Source organism: Rutilus rutilus (assembly GCF_951802725.1).
Source record: "Rutilus rutilus genome assembly, chromosome: 23".
Classification (NCBI taxonomy): Eukaryota; Metazoa; Chordata; class Actinopteri; order Cypriniformes; family Leuciscidae; genus Rutilus; species Rutilus rutilus.
In genome coordinates this window covers 11763067-11778090 of record NC_140233.1, presented here as the reverse complement: position 1 = coordinate 11778090, position 15024 = coordinate 11763067, and the positions used below count along the sequence as shown (strand labels likewise).

General features: G+C 38.5%; 3 protein-coding genes across 4 annotated transcripts in view; 2 read left to right on the top strand and 1 right to left on the bottom strand.

The window, feature by feature from the left end:
• Nucleotides 1-248: 248 nt before the first annotated feature.
• coq9 (coenzyme Q9 homolog) lies at nucleotides 249-4678 on the top strand. The gene is given in 9 exon segments (XM_084396613.1): nucleotides 249-404; nucleotides 975-1167; nucleotides 1275-1410; nucleotides 1496-1638; nucleotides 2853-2937; nucleotides 3072-3257; nucleotides 3259-3414; nucleotides 3510-3563; nucleotides 4233-4678. Coding segments are annotated over 9 exon segments (1071 nt in total). The 5' UTR covers nucleotides 249-322; the 3' UTR covers nucleotides 4269-4678.
• Nucleotides 4679-4941: 263 nt separating this feature from the next.
• polr2c (RNA polymerase II subunit C) lies at nucleotides 4942-9951 on the top strand. Its single transcript, XM_084396608.1, has 9 exons — nucleotides 4942-5188; nucleotides 5849-5898; nucleotides 6059-6127; nucleotides 6222-6274; nucleotides 6352-6480; nucleotides 6554-6605; nucleotides 6684-6852; nucleotides 9202-9276; nucleotides 9681-9951. Exons 1-9 carry the CDS (start codon nucleotides 5103-5105, stop codon nucleotides 9823-9825), a joined length of 828 nt encoding a protein of 275 aa, XP_084252734.1. The 5' UTR covers nucleotides 4942-5102; the 3' UTR covers nucleotides 9826-9951.
• Nucleotides 9952-10083: 132 nt separating this feature from the next.
• Nucleotides 10084-15024, bottom strand: part of shank2b (SH3 and multiple ankyrin repeat domains 2b) — a 102368-nt gene continuing 97427 nt past the window's right edge. For both annotated transcript variants that reach the window (XM_084396607.1, XM_084396606.1), the window contains one exon: nucleotides 10084-13557. In XM_084396607.1, coding sequence (XP_084252733.1) covers nucleotides 13020-13557 — 538 coding nt within the window. In that variant the 3' untranslated portion in view covers nucleotides 10084-13019. The remainder of the gene's footprint in view (nucleotides 13558-15024) is intronic.

Here is a 15024-nt window from a genome sequence, read left to right as displayed (position 1 = left end):
GCGCTGACTACAGTTGGCCAATCATCGTCATTTGTGGTTACCTGTGTAATACATTTACAAAGACTATTTAGGCAGATAAATATTTTTTTGTGTGTGTCAGATTGTATTATATTTTAATTAATAGATGTTTAATTGTATGTGCTTCATAGTATGCAAGTACCGACAGTGCGACATTTTGTATCAAGGTTTGAATGCGGATCAACAGCGAATTGCGTATTTGGGCCACCAAGAGCCCCCTAGAGGAAGAATGGTATTAGCAAGAGTTAATGGCGACATAATATATATTTTGTACAGTCTATGTATTTGTAATCATATAGGATGCATGCGCAGTCCGCTGTGGTTGGATATGGCGGCGCTGGTTAGAGCACTGAGAGCTGGAAGGGCCTTGCGGGGTCTCAGCAGCGGTAAGCGGGGGACACTGACAGGGCTTCGGGCTTTAGCGGTTTAGTCCACAGTCGTTATGTTTAAGAAGTTGACTTTAGTCACTCGTGATAGCTGCCGATGGTGTATCTTGTAAATAGTTCTGGCTGCTTCCAAGTAAGGCAAATGTAAGTCAGCTGGGCGACTAGAGAAGGTGACCATGAAGGACAGGATTGCGCGTGCAAACAAAAAGTGCACATGACAAACCATAACATTGAAGGTTGTGTAATTCAGCATATTGAAATAATGGTGACCATCAACTGAAACGTGTGCAATTGCATTACATAGAGATAAGCTTTTCCAAATGTTTTTCAAAAGTAAATGATTTGCAAAGCAGGGAATACAACTGAATGCTAACATATTAACCCTTGTTTGAGATTATTTCACTTTTATGAATCTGATCCACTATATAAGATAAGAAACTGAAGGCTCAGCGGTGCAGACTTTTTTAAATGTTGGATTGCAATGCTTTTATTACTATAGAGCATGTTTTATGATCTAATTATGGAGTGTTTTGTTGCATGGTAATTCTTTTATGTTATGCACTATTACAGTTGCAGTTCAAGGCACAGTCAGTCCCCAGTGCAGAAATGTGAGACGTGGATTCCATTGTGCCACCCTGTTACGATTGGCCGATGACTCTAAAAGTGGCACATCTGTACCACCTCCATCCTTCCATGAGGTTCCCACAGCTGGAGAGAGCTCATCTTCTTCAGAACCTTCAGAAGATGGCCAGCCAAACACCAGGTTAGAGCCCCAATCCGCCAGACCTGATGGAATATAAGAGTTGAGTTAAGTTCGTCAAACATGGATCAACCCTGCTGTCATTTAATCGAATTAATTTGGCATCTCAGTTATCAAGATCAGAGTGGCGAACACGGCGAAGACTATGAGACTGAAGAGCAGCTCCAGGTTCGCATCCTGACCTCGGCTCTGGAGTTCGTTCCGGAGCACGGCTGGACTGTGGAGGCCATCGCAGCTGGAGCAGAGGTTTGTGTCTTAACGCTAAAGAAAACCTCAAGTATTGAAAATATTATTAGACAATGTAATGGTTATTATATGCTTTGTGATTCAGACTCTTGGCCTGTCATCAGCTTCCACTGGGATGTTCAACAATGGAGCCGGAGACTTGGTCCTGCATTTCGTTGCACAGTGTAACGCTCAACTTGCCGATACATTGGCAGAGCAACATAACCTGGTCCAGCTTGGCCAGGCGGAGTGAGTTTAATATAATTCATTATTTAATATGCTAGTATACTCGAGAAACAAGATTAAGGTGTGAATAACAGGGGTTAAGAAGCCACCCCTAAAAACTGCATTTTATATAGATTTTTTAAATGGAAGTTTTTATGGATGTGAGACGTGGATTTCATCGTGCAGCCCTGTTACGACTTTCCAATGACTCTAGTCTAAAGTGACTTAAAGGTGCATTGCGCAAGTCTCTGAGTTTTTGCGGAACTATGCCCCCTTCTGGCGACACGCGAAACTGCAACCAGAGTTGTGCACGCGGTTACGTGGAGTTTGCGTTGGGGTTTGGGATGAACTAGAAGCCGGTCTCTTTGAATCCATCTTCTACTTTTGCAAAAGTCGCTTGAGTTGTCTTCGCTGATGCGGATAATGGCGGCGAATACACAAACCTGCCAGACATAGCCAGGTGAGCGTGAACGCGCATGACGTCACGCCCAGTCGATTCCGTCCCGAATCCCTCTTATTTATTTTACTGTACAGGATTATAGAGGCAATCGCAGTGATCATAGAAGGGCTCATTCAGCCCATCAGGCAATTGTTTAAGCATGTATGGGTTAGAAAAACGGGTATTTTTAACCTGAAAAGTTGCTTAATGCACCTTTAAGTCTCCTTGTGCTGAATTTTTTTAATAGATGTGTTTATTTAGAATTTTTATATCGATTTTTTTTTTTTTGTTGTTGTTTTTTTTGTTATATAACATTATATTATATTGTATCGTTGTGGATTTAAGTTTTTATGTACATTTGTACATTGCTGCATATTATATTATTCTGGATTTATTTATTATTATTTTGGGTAAATGATAATATCAGTGGTTTATTTATGATTATTTTTGGGTAAATGATCATATCAGTTATGTAAGTTTTTATGTAAAATAAAATATGTTACATAACATATTACATTAAATTATTGTGGAGTTATTTATGTAAATTTGTCCCCCTACATTATTATATTATTTTTTAGTGGATTTATTTATTTATGATTATTTTGGGTAAATGATAATATCACTGGTTTCAGTTGTATTGTTGTAATTGAAATTACAGGAATTAATCCTGCTTGAATGCTTTATTTTAATATATTATATTATAGTGCGGATAAATAATTATAAATATAATCAATTCAATTGTGAATTCAATTGTTTAGGTGTTGTAATTAAAACCTACATGTATTTTTGTATGTGTTAGATCAAAGGAAATGGCAGAGTTTCTGAGAGACGCAGTAGAGATGAGACTGCGGATGTTGATTCCTTATATTGACACGTGGCCTCAGGTATGCGCTGCCTCATGCAGACGACTCTCTCAAAACCTAAACTTCAAATGCTTAGTCTTTAATAAGAAATCATTTATAAAAATAAATTATGGAAGTAAGAAAGAAACACTGTTATGTCTTCTCTGTCTTTGCAGGCCATGAGCATCCTACTACTGCCACACAACATCCCCGACAGCCTGAAGCACCTGTCCACAATGGTGGATGACATCTGGTACTACGCAGGCGATCGCTCGACAGACGTGAGTGGCTTCTCTGATCTCACTCGCCACCGTCCTCCTTTCTTTGGTGTGCTAATCCACCTGTATTTCTTCTCTGTCTTAGATGAACTGGTACACGCGGCGGGCGGCACTGACGGGGATCTATAACACCACAGAGCTGGTGATGGTGCAGGACTCGTCTCCTGACTTTGAAGAGACGTGGGTCTTCCTCGACAATCGCATAAAAGATGTAGTTAACATGGCGAACACGGCTAAACAGGTTAACTGATGAAAGACAGACAAAATGTGAACGCTACCAAAATATGATCAGCAAATATTATTACTAATATACTGGGTAATCTTTGTTTGGTTTAGGTGCAAGCCACAGGAGAAGCAGTGGTTCAGGGACTCATGGGAGCCGCAATTACGGTAACCAGGCTAAAATACAATTTCCAGATAGACATATATTAGCCCTAATACCAAGTCTGCTATTTCAAGTTGTTGGTATTTTAGTGATTAAATAAAAAATAAAAAACATGCTTAAGGGTACTTTTACACGACAACGATGTACTAAAAATGTAAGTTTATCCTTAGCATTAACTCTTTCCCTACCATTTTTTTTTCCCTCCCACCTTTTTTTTTTTTTTCTGGCGGGGAAAGAGTTAAAACAATCCATTCACACGGATCTGCGAGAACGACTAAAAACGCTGTATTCTGCTGCCAGGCCAGTAGTTGGCGATGTCACCTTGTAAAGAATCACTACATGCCTATAGACTGAACACATAATACACACATGCATAACGTCACCGTTTTCACAAATTCGCATTTAGTTTAGTTTACACAGAGACAATAACGTTATAGTTTTCAAAAATGTACACTTTGAACCCCGTTTTAAAAAGTTAGCTTTTTCAGGCCCCCGAAACGCCGTTTTAGTTGAATATGGTTTGAATTTTAATTTGGTAAATATTTATTTAAATATTACAAATATTTTGATGTTATTAAATGTTTAATGCTAGAACATTACAAAATCACTGAAGCCATAATATTTTATTTATTAATTTTATTTCATTTTTAATAGTAAGCTTTCTTTTCTTACAGCTGAAGAACCTAACAGGGATGAACCAGAGACGATGAGTTTCTTCTGATGTTCCTGCCTTTGTTTTGTCTCGTCTTCTACTCGACCCCTCGACTGATCAGCGCAAATGTCTGACAGCTCACTCACCCGCTCTAAACCAACTAAACATGATAAAATGATCACAAAGAAAGTGTTTGTGCTACGATACAGGGTCGATAATCACACCCTTAGCACTTTTAAATGGGCCAGCTGTGCCATACCTAATACCTCTATTTGTATCGTAACCTGAGCCCAATGAAGATACGGTTTTCCTTTCAGGCATTGCAGTCTGCTGCCACACTCTCTCCATTTGTAAAAAAAGTAAGAATATGAATGTAAATTGTATTTGAGAGTCCTATGGTCATACAGTTTGTGTCTGACTCATTGGCGAGTCCCTCATTAAAATAAATAAATGATAACCTATTTACAGAACAGTGTCTCAGTCTGTTATTTTTGATTGGTCTGCAGATTCGACCAACTCTTACAAAAATGTTGTAAAAACTTCCATATTAATAAATATTTTGATTTTACAGTAGTAACCATAACTGTAGTGAACATGATATTATAAGACAATGCATTGTTTTAATAATGTATTGTTCCAAGTCCACAGAAAGACATATATGACTTTTATTCTAGGTTGACGCATAACGGTTTCTGAGGACTTTTAGTATGTCTAACCGGAAGTGGTACTACAGTGATCCGGATGCTAACGGAACGAGGGCGGCCAGTGACCAATGAGCTGCTGTCGTTTGTTATTGTGCTGAAGAAGCGCTCGATGCTGGAGTGAATGAAAGACAGACCGCACATATAGTTCGTTTATTTATTATCGTTTTAATCTTGAGCTAAATTTCACAATGCCGTATGCCAACCAGCCCACAGTGAAGATCACGGAGCTGACGGACGAGAATGTGAAGTTTGTGATCGAGAACACGGATCTCGCGTGAGTGAAGCGATCATTTAGCGTTTCAAAGCAAGTGTGTTAATATGGCATTGGAATTATTGTTTATTATGTTGTTACTAACAGAAATATGATCATTTTAAATACCGCGTAACAACATGTTAAAACTGTAACGTTAGTATATGCATCTGGCAAGAATCATAAGAACCATTATTACCATCACTTTACCATGGTACCACCATAGTAACGTTACACTTTGCTGTCCCATGATTTTGAAGCATTAAAGCCGCAAAAATCCCGAGATTTGAGATATATACTTTTTTATTTGCATTTCAATATGATAAATATTATATATATATATATTATTATATTATATATTTCAAATTAAAACCATGAAGATAATTTTATTTATTTAAAACTTTTTTTAAATGAAGTAGTATAATATTAAATATGTTTTCAAGTTTATGTTTAATGCTAGAAAATTGCAAAATCACTAATAACAAGGTTTAAACTGTGTTTGACCTGCTGAGGCCAATGATCAACATTTTATGGATGTTAAGCACCTTTCATTGACCTTTTTAACTAATGTTCACAAAAGGAAGAAAAGGGTACAGTTTCAGGCTCTATTTGTACCGTTCATAGGAAGTACCTGTTACTATTAAATGTTTTTTTTAATATCTCTGTATTTTGTTTTTTATTCAGGGTGGCGAACTCTATTCGTCGTGTGTTCATGTCAGAAGTTCCAACCATCGGTAAGGATCAAACCATCTCAGTCTTATAGATGTTTCTATTTCTAGCCCTTCTAGATAATTTTTTAAACAGATAAGTTCATGTAATAATGTGTTTACATGATTAAATTATGCACTTTGTCTTTTAGATCTGTTAATCTGATGTAATGTGCTTGTTTGCCAGCTATCGATTGGATTCAGATCGATGCCAACTCCTCTGTGCTCCATGATGAGTTTATTGCACACAGAGTGGGTGCGTTTGGATAAAATCTTTCCAAATCTTTCATTTCATTCTTCTTATAATGCATAGTGCGGCCTCTCAAAGTTATCATGCTCATCTTTTACAGGGTTAATTCCACTCACGAGTGATGACATTGTCGACAAGATGCAGTACTCACGAGTAAGTATTAAACTCTTAAATGCATTAATTGTTGTGAAGTGGAACGTAACATTTTGCTTTCTTTGGTTTCCCGTTAGGACTGCACATGTGATGATTTCTGTCCGGAGTGTTCGGTTGAGCTCACGCTTGACGTAAGATGTACAGAAGATCAGACGCGGCACGTGACCTCACGAGATCTCCTGTCCAATAACCCCCGGGTCATCCCTGTATGTATATATTCTCCTCACAAACTCAAATACAGACATACAGTTTTCTGATGTGCTTTATCTTGTTCTTCAGGTAACATCCAGAAGTCGAGACAACGATCCCAATGACTACGTAGAGCAGGATGGTGGGTCCAGTTCCTCTGTATAATTTTCTGTATAATCACTCAGAAGTATTTGCATTCATCATTTGGGGTTTTCCACAGACATCTTGTTGGTGAAGCTGCGGAAGGGTCAGGAGCTGCGTCTCAGAGCGTACGCTAAAAAGGGTTTTGGCAAGGAACACGCCAAGTGGAATCCCACCGCAGGGGTGGCGTTTGAGTATGACCCAGACAATGCGCTGAGACACACGGTGTACCCACTTCCACAGGAATGGTATGGTTCTTATGCAAGCCTCTAAAATGCGAGTAAATCTTCATGCTAGTCAACTAAATAATGTCTAGCGTTAGCCATTGGCTAATAAATAGTTAGATTTCACTCGCCAGTGTTTGAGTTAGAGGCTAAGTATGAGTTTAGCACAGATGTATTGAACACTCTGACTGAGCACTTAAGAGAGTTTCGCTCTTCGTCTTTAAAGCACGCTATTGCAGTTTATCTCGTATCTGACGCTCCGTTAACTGTAGTGTGAAGGCGCCCAACTCGCCGTCGCTTAGCTGAGAGCACTCTCTGTTTCTCTCACACATGCAAAAAGAGAGAGTAAGAGTCTTACATACCACGTAGAATTGACCCGGTACATGTAAATTATATTCTGTACTGTATTTTTCAGTCAAAACGGAGTTCATTTGGAATTATTCAGCCTTTAAGAACAAGCAGAAGCCACTGCCGGCTTCTTCAGAAGTGGGTGGAACTAATGCGCATTCGCTCACCTAAAACCATCCCTCTGCAGATCAGTTCGAGCGAACGCAGATAACGTGATTTATTTATTTATTATATGTACCTGATGACACAATCGTACATAAATGAACAAACTGGTAAAATCTACCAGCCACAAATGTTTCTCACTGGTCATTAATTTTTATTTTTATTATTAATAAACAAATAATCAATAATATTAATATTTGTGTGTATGTGTATATGTATGTATGTATGTATGTATGTATATATATATATATATATATATATATATACACTCACCTAAAGGATTATTAGGAACACCATACTAATACTGTGTTTGACCCCCTTTCGCCTTCAGAACTGCCTTAATTATACGTGGCATTGATTCAACAAGGTGCTGAAAGCATTCTTTAGAAATGTTGGCCCATATTGATAGGATAGCATCTTGCAGTTGATGGAGATTTGTGGGATGCACATCCAGGGCACGAAGCTCCCGTTCCACCACATCCCAAAGATGCTCTATTGGGTTGAGATCTGGTGACTGTGGGGGCCATTTTAGTACAGTGAACTCATTGTCATGTTCAAGAAACCAATTTGAAATGATTCGAGCTTTGTGACATGGTGCATTATCCTGCTGGAAGTAGCCATCAGAGGATGGGTACATGGTGGTCATAAAGGGATGGACATGGTCAGAAACAATGCTCAGGTAGGCCGTGGCATTTAAACGATGCCCAATTGGCACTAAGGGGCCGAAAGTGTGCCAAGAAAACATCCCCCACACCATTACACCACCACCACCAGCCTGCACAGTGGTAACAAGGCATGATGGATCCATGTTCTCATTCTGTTTACGCCAAATTCTGACTCTACCATCTGAATGTCTCATCAGAAATCGAGACTCATCAGACCAGGCAACATTTTTCCAGTCTTCAACTGTCCAATTTTGGTGAGCTCGTGCAAATTGTAGCCTCTTTTTCCTATTTGTAGTGGAGATGAGTGGTACCCAGTGGGGTCTTCTGCTGTTGTAGCCCATCCGCCTCAAGGTTGTGCGTGTTGTGGCTTCACAAATGCTTTGCTGCATACCTCGGTTGTAACGAGTGGTTATTTCAGTCAAAGTTGCTCTTCTATCAGCTTGAATCAGTCGGCCCATTCTCCTCTGACCTCTAGCATCAACAAGGCATTTTCGCCCACAGGACTGCCGCATACTGGATGTTTTTCCCTTTTCACACCATTCTTTGTAAACCCTAGAAATGGTTGTGCGTGAAAATCCCAGTAACTGAGCAGATTGTGAAATACTCAGACCGGCCCGTCTGGCACCAACAACCATGCTACGCTCTAAATTGCTTAAATCACCTTTCTTTTCCATTCTGACATTCAGTTTGGAGTTCAGGAGATTGTCTTGACCAGGACCACACCCCTAAATGCATTGAAGCAACTGCCATGTGATTGGTTGATTAGATAATTGCATTAATGAGAAATTGAACAGGTGTTCCTAATAATCCTTTAGGTGAGTGTATATATATATACACACACATACACACACACACACACACACAATATAATGTCAAAATGCCGGTCTTGGCAATTATTCATGCTAACACAGTCAGTTATGTTCAAAGTGAACATAAACGGTTGAGAAAGAAAACGCACGTGTAACAGTATGGTCTTAAAGTGACAGCAGCCTAATATACCTGCTGCCAAATTATGAAATAATATAAAAAATATATATATGGCAGTTTTCCCCCATTGTATTGATGTCAAAATTGTGGCCAGTGAAAATGCCGAGTGGCTAGTAACTTTGGAAAACCACTAGCCACAGTGGATAGTGAGCATAAAAAGTTACTGTCAAATAATTTGATGTATAATTCTGTATCTTTCCTTGATTGTCAGGCCTAAGAGTGAATATTCAGAAATTGAAGAGGATGGAGTTCAAGCTCCATATGATCCTAATGGCAAGCCAGAAAGGTAAGGGAGTTTAAACTCAAGACATACTTGCATAAGGATATATGCAATGGAATTGTTGCACATATTTTGAAAGTGTGTTAAAATGTAGACAAGTTAATAATGCACAAAAAGACTAAATAACTGCAGTATTCTGTTTTATATTAAGAGGAATTTCTTAAATGTGTTTGTTGCCTCCAAGCGATATTGTGATTTGATATATTTATTAGTTTTATATAAATACATATAAAGGCAACACATTTAAGAAATTCCTCATCATATACAAACAATTTGCTTTTATTCAAAATCATTTTTGTTATTTAATTGACATCGTATATGCATCATGTGCTTGCAAATTGAAAAACATTGTGAAATAGTTAATAATAAAAAAAACATGTCAATACAAATAAAATTTAATTTCCATTAAGGTTCTATTACAACGTGGAGTCCTGCGGTTCACTTCGGCCAGAGACCATCGTCATGTCGGCTTTTGCTGTCCTTAAGAAGAAATTGAGTGACCTGCAGACTCAGCTCAGCCATGAAATTCAAAGCGATGTGCTCACCATTAACTAAACTGATAAAATATTGCTTTTTTGGATCACGTTTTGGGGAAAATATATTTTTGCAGCTGTTATTTGTTTCTTTGCATGAAACCTGTTATGATGGAGAATTCTATTAATAATAAACACATAAAAACATTGTGGTTTCATTCCATAACTAGCACAATGTGGGGGAAAAAACACTATGAACACCAGAGGGCAGGGTTTGTGTGAAAAATATATAAAGAGGCCATTCTGTTCATTAATACATGATTGAAACATAGAAAGACAGCGTGTATGGGTCATGACAAGGCATAGAACAGCATGCTGATAATGGGAAGATTTTATTTCAAGCAAAACAAGCCCTGAAATGGATGTAACAAATTTACATAAAGCCTCCCCGAGACAAACTATGTAAACAAAACACATGGCTACGTGAGACAGATTGACAACAGATTGTGCAATCATATTTATTCGTCCCGTAAATTTTGGTTGTTTCAAATACATGAGTGTCGAGGGATTTCGAGGAAAGTGCAGTCACAAAGAAAAAAAATCTCTTTGATTTTAACCATGAATTCTAGTTTCGCACAAAATTACAGCAACATAGATCAAGTGAATGCATTCCTCACAAGTGTGTGAGACAAATATGAAGAAAGAGAACTCGTAGTCCAGCTGTGATTAGGAAGGAACTCCTGTGTGTCTTCATATAAAATGCGTTTTTAAAATCGCGGATTCTGCGTAGACAACGATTCAATGCTGTCATTTTTGCCGTATCTGTTTTCTGATATCGTAAACTGTGAATGTGCGGTCACATTGGCGATATTTCAGCAAAATTCCGCGGGCACTAACTCCATCAGTAGCAACGTATGACGCACTGCCCACACACAAGCTTTCTGTTAGTATTCGCAGCGAATTCGCGCGATGAACTTGAACACGAACTTTTTCGCCATCACGCGCAACTCACGCTAAATTTCGCGGATCAATGGTAAATGTGACCGCATTGTAAGTGGCCTGAAATATGTGCTCGTTTTGTTTTTCCGTCAAGTATACACACCACACAAATCTACATGTTTACTTCTTTCTTTAATTACATTGTCTAAAAGAAGCAGGTGACAGTCATTATCTCGTTATTTTTCATATCTTCTAATTCACTGAGACCTATGTATATGTAAATTTCATTTCATGATATTATATATTGTACTGTGGAATACTGGCAAAGAAAGACCAAACAGTGTTCTTTAAATTTGTGTATTGCTTCTTAACTGATACCACATAGATTTTTGGCACACCACATATCAGAGTTAAATGTCATAAAAATTTCATAAATATTTCTATAAATCTTTAAAATACTGTGCTGTTTCCTAAAATAAGATATATAGAGATGATTACTCTAACTCCTCTAAGGTCAAGAGATAAGCAAACATATATATAATTTATTTCTGAATCTCTTCACTGCATACTTTAACGTTCATCATAACTTTATTTCATTCACAGCCACTCTCAAAGTCTGTCGCCTTTCCCTCAGTTCTGACGTTACCCACAGTGCTTTGAAGGTGAAATGTGTAATAATGCTGGCTGTCCCTTCGTGTCTCTGTGATGTTTTAATCTCAAATATGGACATTTATCTCCATTCTGATTCCATACCTGTGGGGTTTTATGGCGTTTTAAGTCCGATAAAATTGATGCATCTCTGAGAAACGAGACTCTAACAATGGGGAAAATCACAACTAAATCTTAGATGATCTAGAGATGTTGTGGTGTGTCAAATTGTAACACAGATAGGCACACATTGCAGTTACATGTTTAAATAAATAACATAATAAACAAATCATAACTTCTCCCAGTTGTTGAGCAAAGCAAAAGGATTGCAGGACATAAAATGAAAAGGACAAGTTTTGGTTAAACAGGACAATGAGAATTTACACCTTGAGAAACCACTTCAAATTTGTTGTAGAAAAAAAAAAAAAAAGTCCAAATCAAATTTCAATACAAATTTAAATAAATATAACAATTTATCGTTATGAAGTCCTGTATCAGTTACAATTGACGAAATTGATATGTATAGATTAAGGAGGTTTCCTGTAGTTTTGTGGACGTTCCTTTTTACCACCCAACAATCAAATGATTCTCATTACACTCTCAACATTCTATTCTCAAAAAATAAATACATAAAAATAAATAAATGAAAATTCACCACTTAAAGTGAAAGACAGATACATACTGGCCCTTTCAGAGTGATTGTGACAGTGTTCAACTCAAAGCTGTCAAATTTGACAAAAATCCATTGTCAAATTCTACTTTAATTTGGTTAATTTCCATTCATCCATGAGACTTTAGGTATTTCAGTGTACAGATCTTGTGTGTTCCTGTGAAGATCCATTATTTCAAATAAAACTCTCTGGAAATTAATACTGACTAGCAACAGCGCACCCTAGAGTCGACTGAAGGTTCAAATAAAATGTTGGTGGGAATGCCGCAGACTTCCTTACTGCATGGAAGACACCTAATAGTAAACCACAATTCAGAAAGACCAAAGAGAATTGTTGATCATTCAGACAAACATCCAATGTTAGCATATTACAAGACTCGAAGATTCAAGATGGTGGAGAGACCTGCTGCTTGCTACGGTTGCGTTTATTCGCACGTAGGGAGATTTGAACTCTGTTTTCAAGTGACCACGGCCCTTCTAGGACTGTCCGCAAAAGAACTGAGGGACATCTAAATGCCCGCCGATCACATTTCAGAGATTCATGTACCTCTTGGTCAGAGGTTTAGGAGGGAAAAAAAAAGCAAGATATTTATTTCATAGGCAGCTGATACATAGACAAAGGTTCCCTTTTTTCCTGAAGAAATATTCTCTGTAGAATTGTCTTAGCAAATATAGAAAATGGATCCCCAGCTCTGCTGGTTTCAGTGCATTCAAAGGAGGCCAAAGTCCTTAAAAGCCAAAGGATAGTCAGCTCATGTTTGTAGTTTCCATACAGTGTGTTGGCTTCAATGTCCTCTCTGGTGCCGGAGCTCTTGGAACGGAAACGCAGGGAACCGTTTGTGCTTACGTGGATATTTTTAATGCTTGAGTTTCTTCAGGATGTGTCAGTTCCTAAAATCCACCAAAAAGCATGATAGGACAACAAAGTGTTCAAATTAGTGAACTGAAATAAGGGTAGAGGGAAAACGAAGCTTATGAACAAGATGCGTGGAGTCCTGATGAGGACGTCTCGCCCAGTCTCATCTGTCTAAGAGGACTTTCAGCGCCCGCTCGATGTTCATTCTGTGACCCACACGGGTCACGCCCAAATCGATCAGATCCTCCTTTTGCAGGTTGGGCAGGTGGCTGCCCTCGATATCGTTGTCCATAAAGGCATCCCTGTGCTCGCCCAGGTTCAGGCTCTCAAGCCAGTCAGCCACGTCCTGCTTGCTCCACATGAGGACGGGTTTGGTGGCGAAGGGCTTGTTCGACGCTGCCTGGATGAGGGTGAGCGGGGAAGGGGAGCGGCTACGCCCCGTGCCTAGGCTGAGGGGTGGTGTGGGCAGGCCAAAGACATCCGTCATGGTGGGGGAAGTGACCGACGTCGGGAGGGAAGAGGCACAGCTGAGACCAGAGTCTGGCGGGGACATGATAGGGCTCGGGGTGTGGTGGTGGGAAGGCAGGCTGTCGGCCTGTCGGCACGGTGACGGGGCAGGCACGTTGGGGCCAGGCTGGGCAGTGAAGGTAACGGTGGTGTTCTGCTGTGTACCTGAGATGAGGGATACACCATCCTGATTTCTGCAAAGACAGAAGGATAAAAGTGAAGGAAAAATGAAAGAAAATAAAGGAATATGTATTAAGATGGAAAACATATTACACTTGAGGGAGAATGAAAAACTATATTCCTGCAAAAGACGCTAAGGTGTTGAAAGTGGTTGGCAGTTCTTAAGACCGGTATTTTACATGTTGCTATGGTGTTCTGGGTGCTTATTGGTCCAAGTTAAAAGTCTGTATGTCATGGCTCATGTTTTGTCTGTTTTATTGTCAGCCAGAAGTCAAATGACATAGAAAACTAATACCACACCTCTCCTCAACAAACTGCATTATATAAATATGAGTGATAATATGAGTGAAACTTCTGAGTAATAAAGCCTGGGTGAAAAAACATAAAAAAAACAATTACTGTACAAAATTTTACTTCTATAAAATCTGATACAACCACATTTTTTAATTTACATTTGTGGTGTGCTATTTTTCCAAAACCTTACAGACTCAAGTGGATCTAAATCAAAAACTTCCTCTGGAAAGATGCCTTTAAGGATGAATTTGTTTTAAAATGAATTTTATTTTTGCTGATTTTAATAAAAAAAAGTGTCCCGACATCATTTACTGTTACATAAATGACAATTATTTTGAGGAAAGTCTGCTTTAATTATCATTAAAATAATGCAAAAATAGAAAACAGCATACTTTTTTTATGCAAAGTATTACTTTTAGTTTTTTTTGGGGGGGGGAGAGCAAAATATGACTTGGACTTTATTTAAACACCAATGTATATTGACAGTATGCGTGTACTGTAAGTGGTTTAGCTTTAAGGAGGCAGTGAATGTGATGCTCTTTAGCAATGCAATGTCCTTGCCCCAGGTTTCTTCTACCCAAGGTGTGTTGGCCTACATTTGTTGAAGTAAACTTTTACATTTTCATCTGACGTAGCACGGCAAATAAAACCAAAGACAGACTCATGTGAAGAGTATTTGAACTACTCTGAATTGATACAATGAAAATACATCAATAACAATATACTGTACAGTACAGTGCAAGTTACACATCCAGCCCATAGCTTAAGATTAACCTCAGTTCAATGTGAAGAAAAAACCCCATCTTTGCTCAGTGTGCTAAACATAGCGCTCTGCCTGGGCTACAAGTGCATTTTAGGGTCAGTTTTCTGGTCTGTAAATAACATCATTCAATTATGAATGAGACATGGAACTCCATGTCGATGGCAAACCACTGCCTGTGCAATGTGGCAGCCATTGGTGTACTCAACCTTTGCAAATGCAAATCAAGTCAATTGCTGATGTTTCGCAAAATAAATGACACGTAAGGTTCAAAATCGAATGAGCTTTCTCTGTAGGAATCATCAGTAAAAAAAAAAAAAAAAAAAGAATTAAAATGGCGAAAGACACCAGATAAATATTGATAAAAAAAACTCTTCATACAATACTAAATACAAAAGGAAATGATCAAAAAATTTAATGTTTACAT